At 38.5% G+C, this 8,831-nt stretch overlaps 1 protein-coding gene across 1 annotated transcript; it reads left to right on the top strand.

Annotated features, from left to right (window-relative positions):
- Nucleotides 1-6,567: 6,567 nt before the first annotated feature.
- LOC134529249 (uncharacterized) lies at nucleotides 6,568-8,831 on the top strand. The gene is made up of 2 exons (XM_063363150.1): nucleotides 6,568-6,733; nucleotides 6,913-8,831. Exons 1-2 carry the CDS (start codon nucleotides 6,597-6,599, stop codon nucleotides 8,546-8,548), a joined length of 1,773 nt encoding a protein of 590 aa, XP_063219220.1. The 5' UTR covers nucleotides 6,568-6,596; the 3' UTR covers nucleotides 8,549-8,831.

Below are 8,831 nucleotides of genomic sequence, written 5' to 3'. Positions count from 1 at the left end.
ATTCGTAGTTATCAACAGAGCTAGTAAGATGTGTCGGGCCACCTATGAGAATATTGCTGAGGATGAGTTCTATGCGTGCTGTCAGGAGCCTAGTGGCCAAGAAGAAGCTCTTGCGATGGATGAAGACGAAGAGTCGGAAGACATCACAGATGTACCTGTGAACACCTCCACTCTGACTGTGGAGGATATTGCTGAAAAAAGGGGGGGGGGGGGGATATTAGACACTTATTCCTCAATTATCGACTTTGGATCTGTGTGATGCTTGTATAGTTGTGTGGACGGAGTAATTGATGGCTAGTATGGAAAGTACTGCGGAGCGGGGTGTTGTTAAGGGGGTCGGTAACGCCTTCTGAATGGTATTGTGTTAACAAGGGGGAGAAGATGGTGTGAAGGAGTGTGTGTTTTTTTATTAAATAGTGTTAAATATTTTTTTGATATTTTATTTACTTCGAATTCTTGCCACGACTTAAAAAAATACTATTTTCATTTGATATGAAGTGCATCTCGTAGTGGCAATAGGTAATGGCTTTGCTCGTAGCGACAGTAGGTAATGGCTGAGGTGAGTGTTGTAACTGCATCATATGGTACAAATGTGAATCGGTATTTTTGTTTGTAGCATAATATTCCCGTGAACGATTAAAGCTACGTGTGTTTTTTCTTTCATTAAAAATTTTAAGGGTGTTGGGGGGGGGGGGGGGTGGATATATACGCAAACATTAAAATATCTGCTTCCATGCAGCTTTTAAACACAAGTACGCAAACACGGACTCTGAAAAATTTCTGGTCCGCTAAGATGGAGTAATAAATTTATATTTTTTAAAATTATAATTACTTTAACTATCGCATCCGCAACAATGAAATAATAACATATATGTTAGTTAAAACCTGTAAATGATTATGCCTTTAAGAATAAATGGTTGTCACAACAACAAAATGACTGAGGATTTTATAGTCTATAAGGATCATAACAACATTGGTACGGGATAGAAAGTCGGCCTTACATACACTAAGGTGCTTTAGGATGGTGATGACATCATCGGATGAAATCAATATGTCGGAATCCAGGATGGCTGCCTCCAGCAGACGATAATGGTTTAGATTATTGTTTTTATAATAAATTTATTTAAAAGATGGTGGTGTTACGAAAAATTGCGACAGGGATGAGTGGGGTGTTCGATGATGTAATCGTAATGTAGAAGAGTGGGGCGCTCGATGATGTAAACGTAATGTATAGGAGTGTGGTGCTAGATAATTGTAATATTTAATTAAAATTAAATTATTAATTTTTATTTTTTTTAATTAAAATCGGATAATAAATAAGGATTTTCAAGATGGCGGACATGACGTCATAATAAAGTGGAATGTTGTAGAAAACAAAATGGTCGTCGGGGTCAAAGGTTAAAGTCAAATCCAAGATGGACGCCAGAAGTGACGTAATCCAAGATGGCCGCCGGAAGTGACGTAATCCAAGATGGCGGTTGGAAGTGACGTAATCCAAGATGGCGGCTGGAAGTGACGTAATCCAAGATGGCCGCCGGAAGTGACGTAATCCAAGATGGCTGCCATGGCTCCCCGGCTCCCCCACCTGCCTCCGGTGCACCAGGACCTACTATACTTACCTACTTGTGACACCCGCCATCTTGAAATTTGGCCGTCATCTAGAAAATCGTAATTATTGAGCTAGAAATTCGGGAAAAGTTCCAAAATTCATTAAATAAATCACTTATTAATTTACATATTGATTCGGTCGATTCCCGTCCTCGGTTCGATACCCGATCGAAGCAATAATGTTTAATTTTATGTAAAAAATAACAATTACAATAAACCATGTTCAACATTCGTAGAGAGACTCTAAATCTTCTACAACCATCATCCTATCAGACATCAAGACCACCATATTGGAAATGCGTAATTTTAATGCTAGAGATTCGGGAAAAAGTTAAAAATTCATTAAATAAATTTGTTATCTATATACTGATTGATTAGATCGACTTAGGTCCTTGGTTCGATCCCTGAACGATACAAAACAACTTAAATATTTTAAAAAAGTACCACTAAAGTGGCAGGTTTGAGAAATTTAAAAACACCGCAAGTTCTTTAAAAAAACCTTTATTACATTAGTACTATACTAATACAAGTACAAAAAAATACACAGTCAAAGTACTAAAGTTTTGTGGATTCCTTGATTCAAACAGTCTTCTTAATGGATGAAGTAAGTCTTTTACATGTTCGTAAATGTCTATTCAGTTTAACAGGTCGACATATTGGTACACCACAATTTTCACACAAAGACATATTATCGACTTCATAAAAGGACAGTGATATATTTCGTGTCGTTGTGCACTTTAAATATTTGCCAATGTTTTGTTACAAAATATACAGCTTGATTCCGATTAATGTACAGCCAGTCTATCACAATTCCTGAGGTGCCATTATAATCTGCCATATTTTACAAATTTGCTTAAACACCTGTTGCACTGATATTTAATGCGTTCAGAGTTATTACTACAATAGTGTATTACATGATCCCGTAATTCCAAGTTTTTGATCTTCTCACAGTACGTGCAGTCGGGTGATGGAACACCGCCGGATGCTCCTTCCTTCATCAATGACACTGGAATTGTTGACAACCATTGAAACACTGCTGACATGTTAACTTCTGAAGCCGTTGAGGTCTGCTCTGCAGAAGATGTTGCACGCGTCGAAATCTCCTGCTGTGCTGAGAGAGCAGGTGTAGCTGTAGACACCGTTGTCATCGTGCTCTGCACTGATGATGGTAGACGTTCGATCCAGGTTGGTGTAGATAGTGGTAATGATGAAATCGAGATCTCAAGAATAGCTAGATACCGGTCTATTATGTTATACAAGTCTAACTATCCGATCCGTTCATCACCGCAGTCAGAGACGGACTGAAGTTCATATCACCAGGGTCTCACTTATATAGTCTCATCAGCTGGTACAACACATGAGTCAAAACAATAACCATGTTCATTATACTCACACTTACCTTTCTTGGAGAATTTTTTATAATGAAGATGTAAGATATCAAGACGTGAAATTAGTTTATTACATTTTATACACTGAAATTGTATTCTTTTAACATTATTAGAACAACTGCTTCTTTCATGTCTGCGAGCATCTGAGGTGATAGTAAATGATGCGTCACAGTATTTGCACTGACGCAATGTACGCTCTTCATTACTTGAAGAATCCATTGCTGACGATGAAACTTCGGAAGATGGTGGTATCACATCTGTTGAAATCTCCTCCAATGTTGACGTCGTCGTCGTTGCCAACGGGATCTCCACCTTCTCCGTCGTAGCTGTCGTAAAGGTTCCCGTAGACGATGATACAACCTCCGAGTTCGACATTAAAGTTGGTAAAGATGCCATCGAGTTCGCAAGAACAGGTAATTACGCGATTTATGCACCAGATTAAACAAACTAGGTGATCCTTACACCGCCGACGTCAGTAACAAACCGAGCGTCCTGCTGTCTAGGACTCGCTTATAAACATGCACCATATGGAATAATACGCTAGTCAAATCAAGAACCATCTAATATAATACTATAGTCAAAACAACATTTAAAATAGAAGGACCATCAACGAAAAGACAGCACATTTGGAAGCACATTTGGAAGCACCGTCAACGAAAAGGCAGCACATTTAGAAGCACCGATAACGAAAAGGCAGCACATTTGGAAGCACCGACAACGAAAAGACAGCACATTTGGAAGCACCGACAACGAAAAGGCAGCACATTTGGAAGCACCAACAACGAAAAGATAGCACATTTGGAAGGACCGACAACGAAAAGGCAGCACATTAGGAAGCACCGACAACGAAAAGGCAGCACATTTGGAAGCACTGACAACGAAAAGGCAGCACATTTGGAAGCACCGACAACGAAAAGGCAGCACATTTGGAAGCAACGACAACTAAAAGGCAGCACATTTGGAAGCTCCGACAACGAAAAGGCAGCACATTTGGAAGCACCGACAACGAAAAGGCAGCGCATTTGGAAGCACCGACAACGAAAAGGTGGCACAATCATCAAAAAGGCCGCACATTTGTCATTGGCTTCAATATTCATTGGCTCCATTATTCATTGGTTCCATCAGTCTATTGATTCCATCAGTCTAGTGACTCCATCAGTCATTGGCTCCTACAGTCATTGGCTCCAACTGTCTTTTGTCTCATTAACTCCTTATATATTTGGCAAGAATTCTACGAGTCTAAGAGACTATGAGGCCACAAGGCTACGAGTCTTAAAGGATCTAGCTGGTTACGAGTTATACATAGCTACGAGACTGCATGGCTAAAAGACCGCGTGGCTACGAAACTACATGTCTTTGAAGCTATAAGAATACAAAACAACTTGGCTCCAACTACTCCAGCAGCATTATGTTATTATATTGCATGACTACTTGTTTACATAGCTACAAGTCTACGAGGCTACTTGGCTACATAGCTACAATTATACGAGGTCCCAAGACATCATGACTACGCGACAACGAGCCATGAGGTTACGAGACTAAACGACTACGAATCTTCAAGTTTACGAGGCTGCGAGGCTGCGAGGCTACAGAGCTACGAAGCTTCTAGAACATAAGTTTACGAGACTTTGAGGATACAGGACTACAAGTCTACACGAGTACTTGACTACGAAGCTACAAGTCTACAAGGCTCCAATTGCGGCATCAGTCTTCGTCTGAATTTTCTCTTTGGCTCCAACTCCTACAGCAGCATTATGTTATAATAGTACATGGATACTTGATTACGAAGCTACAATTCTACATGGCACCAATTGCGGCATCTGTTTTCGACTGAATTTTCTCTGTGGCTCCAACTGCTACAGCAGCATTATGTTATAATAGTACAAGGCTTCTTGACTACGAAGCTACTAGATTACATTGCACCAATTGCAGCATCTGTCTTCGGCTGAATTTTCTCTTTGGCTCCAACTGCTACAGCAGCATTATGTTATAATATTACAAGGCTACTTGGTTACGAAGCTACACATCTACAAGGCTCCAATTATCGCATCTGTCTTCGTCGGCATTTTCTCTTTTGCTTCCACTGCTCCAACAGCATTATGTTATATGATTCCATGGATACTTTGTTACGTAGCTACAGGTCTACGAGGTTCCAATGCATCATGTTTACGAAGCTTCCAGAACACAAGGTTACGAGACTGCGAGGCTACAGGACTACGAAGGTTCCAGGACATGAGGCTACATGGCTACAAGACTACATGACTCTAACTGATTACAATAGCACCATTTAGTGGTGAGAGTTAGGTTATCTAATGCAAAGCAAATTGATGCAAAAAGTTCTGGCTGTCATCAACAGATGTAGCCAAGTGTTTCTTGCAGGTAAATATTAATTAGTTATTTTATGTGGGATGCGGGATGCTCACTAACGATCGCAAAAAAAGGAGGGCTTCGCTAGACATCAAGGAGAAGCAAGTTCGTCTTACATGTTAATAATTCGCTGATGTCTCATGGCATATTATTTGACTGAGTAATGGTTGTTTATTTCTTTAATTCCACCTGGTAAAATTATCGCTAGTGTCATTTTATTAGCAGAAATTCACTAATTAAATGTAACTCTGAATAAAATGACATGACTCATTACGTAAATATCCTTCATGCAGAGATCGATTTCTCACAAATAATCAGCAGCACTCGGAGAAAATCATTAGATGTCTAGCCAGGAATAACCACAAGCACTTGGAGAAAACCATCAAATTATTAACAAGAATAATCAGCAGCACACGGAGAAAATGTAATGACAAGAATAATCGGGAGCACACGGAGAAAACCATACACATATTGAAAAGAATATTCATGAGCAAACATAATGACAAGAATAATCGGGAGCACACGGAGAAAACCACCACACGTTTTCTTTGATATCATAAAATTACAGGAAAAAAATATTTTTAATAGCAAATAAATAATAAAAAATAAAAAATTTAAAATGTAAAATAAAATACAAAATACATAAAATTCTGGCTTGTACTAGAACTGTATCTTTGCTCATCAATGAGAAGTTCACAAGCTAGCAGAATCTTATGTAATTTTGTATTTTTTTTTTCATTTTAAATTTTTTATTATTTATTTACTATTTATAAAATGAATCGCTTATTTATGAAAGGGCATAAGTCAACTTTTTTGAAGAAATGAGTTACATACAGGATGCCAATCTGTGGGTGTATACGCATCGTTTAGTTACTAAAAGGCACTAGTCTGATGCATGGAAGTGGGTTTACCGACCGCCAGAAAATTTAGTTTAGTTATGAATAGGAATTAGTCAGTGGACTTATGTCCTTTCATAACCAAATGATTACAGCTATTAATCAGTGGACTTATGTCCTTTCATAACCATATAATTGCAGCTAGTTACAAAGAGAAAACAAATAGCAGTATACTCTTCCGACCTCTTTGGCAGTATCATGCAGTGTTGCATGCTGGTATATTCTGCTATCATTTGTTTTGTTGTGTACTTTCAGTTACTTTTGGTTTGTTTACTAGTAGAAAATGAGTGAAATGGAGTCTTATAAGACTTGTGTGGAAAATGATTGTAACCATTCCATGAAACGTAAAAAAGGTGTGCGAAATGTGGAAGAATACAAATGTCAAAGAATTAAACGAGCTCGTCTGCAAGGAAAGGAGTATGCAAACTACAGAGGGAATGTTGTGAAAACTAAAAGTACTACCGAGTCGTGCAGGTAACCTAATTCTTCATATTATTTTCTTTTAAGATTTATATTCATTCATCTTTCAGATTTCACTCACGTAAACATAATTCAGTTTGTAGAAATGTATTAGTTAACTACCTATTATTGATAATTTGGAAATATTTAAAATAGCTCGCACGACTCATAAAACATTATTTTTATTGTTTTAGATGTGCAAGAAAATGCTATGACAAGATTGACATTGCACAGAGAGGGAAATTACTTGATGCTATACATTCCTTTTCATGCAAGAATGAGCAAGACATCTATCTTCAAGGTTTGCTTGACGCTGTGCCAATTAAACATCGCCGACCAAGGAATGGTGACAAGTCTGGAAAAAGGTCATCCTCCTTCACTTTCCATGTAGTTATTCAAGAACGAAGAGTGAAAGTGTGCAAGAAAGCATTCATTCAGTTATATGGAGTATCTGCCAAGAGGGTAAGGAGACTGCAAACATTGTTACTATGTGGACAAACTCCAAAATACATGCGAGGCCAACAAAACAATAGGAAGTCGGTGCCTGTTGGTGATGTTCAGGCCATCAAAGACCACATATCTTCATTTCCTGTCAAGATAAGCCACCATGCATCCAAAGAATATAAATATCTTGATGCGCAGTTGGATATAAAGAAGATGCATACACTGTTCAAAGAGAAATTTCCTGATTGTAAAGTTAAGTATTCTTTATATTACAAGATTTTCAGGGAAAATTTCAATCTCCACTTTGGGAGACCACAGATAGACACCTGTGGAGAATGTGAACAACTGAAGGTCAAGATAAAAAATCCTAATCTTAATGAATGTGCTAAGCGAGTTGCCATGGCCGAGCTGGCCATTCATGAAAGAAGGAGTAACAAGTTTTACACAAGCATGAAAGACACGAAACACATTTGCAAAAACAATGATAGTGTGTTAGGGTTAACGTTTGATTATATGCAGAACATTTCACTGCCCTGCATTCCAGTACAAGAGCTTTTTTACTATCGCCAGCTTTCGGTGTTTCCCTTTGCCATACATAACCTGAAAACAGATGAGGCGAGTTTATTTTTATATCACGAAGGGCAGGCAAATAAAGGGCCAAATGAAACATGCTCTTTTCTCCACAAATACATAAGTGACAACGTGCCTCCATGTGTTAAAGAACTGCACCTTTACAGTGATGCTTGCGGAGGGCAGAATAAGAACAATTGCATGGTAAGATTCTTGTTATCACTTACTGACACCAACATATTTGACATTATTATCCATCGGTTTCCGATACGTGGTCATTCATATCTTGCTTGCGATCGTGATTTTGCACTGGTGAAACGTGTTCTTAAAAAGACTGATAGATACTATGTACCCATGGAGGTCTGCCAACTTATTACATCTGCAGGAGTTCCTGGAAAATTCACAGTCAACATGGTAACATCTGATGACGTGTTGGACTTCAAGAATTGGTGGCCCAGCCATTACAAAAAGACATGCTTATCATTGGAAAGCCAGAGTAAAGCAGTTCCGCGAAGCCAGAAGCAAGACTTTGCTGTATCAAGGTTTGTAGAGTTCCAGTACAACAGTCGCCATAAAGGTACTGTAGTTGCTTCCGAATTCATTGGCGGCCTTGTGTCACATACTTTTGTGCTTCGTCAATCATCCGACAAAAGTTTGAATCCTACTATTCCTGTTCAAAAGGCGTATCCTGCGAAAAATGTGCCAATTAATGCAAAGAAGATTATTGACTTAAAGAAGGTTCTCCGTTATGTTCCAGGTGAACACAGAGACTTCTACGATGAGATTATCCAGTGGCCTACCAAGCAAACAGACTGAGCTACCATGCCATTGTAACAGGCATTGTTACATAATAACATACAAAGTGTGAAGTTATATTAACACCTTTTGTACATGTTTTCAAAACAATGTGTAGTCTTACATCACTGTTGTTTAAAGTGAAATGATGCTTTAGTACATAACTTTTGTGGTGTTGTTTAAAGAGGGTATGCCTGTGATGTTATGCATTATAAGGTCAGTGAAAATGGCGTAAAGTGTTCAATAATATGGTGTACACGTTTACTGAACTATATCTAGGTTGAATTACATCATTGTATTTCGA

Source organism: Bacillus rossius, chromosome 2 (genome assembly GCF_032445375.1).
Source record: "Bacillus rossius redtenbacheri isolate Brsri chromosome 2, Brsri_v3, whole genome shotgun sequence".
NCBI lineage: Eukaryota > Metazoa > Arthropoda > Insecta > Phasmatodea > Bacillidae > Bacillus > Bacillus rossius.
Note: the sequence above shows the minus strand (reverse complement) of the source record. Positions and strands in the feature narration are given on the sequence as shown.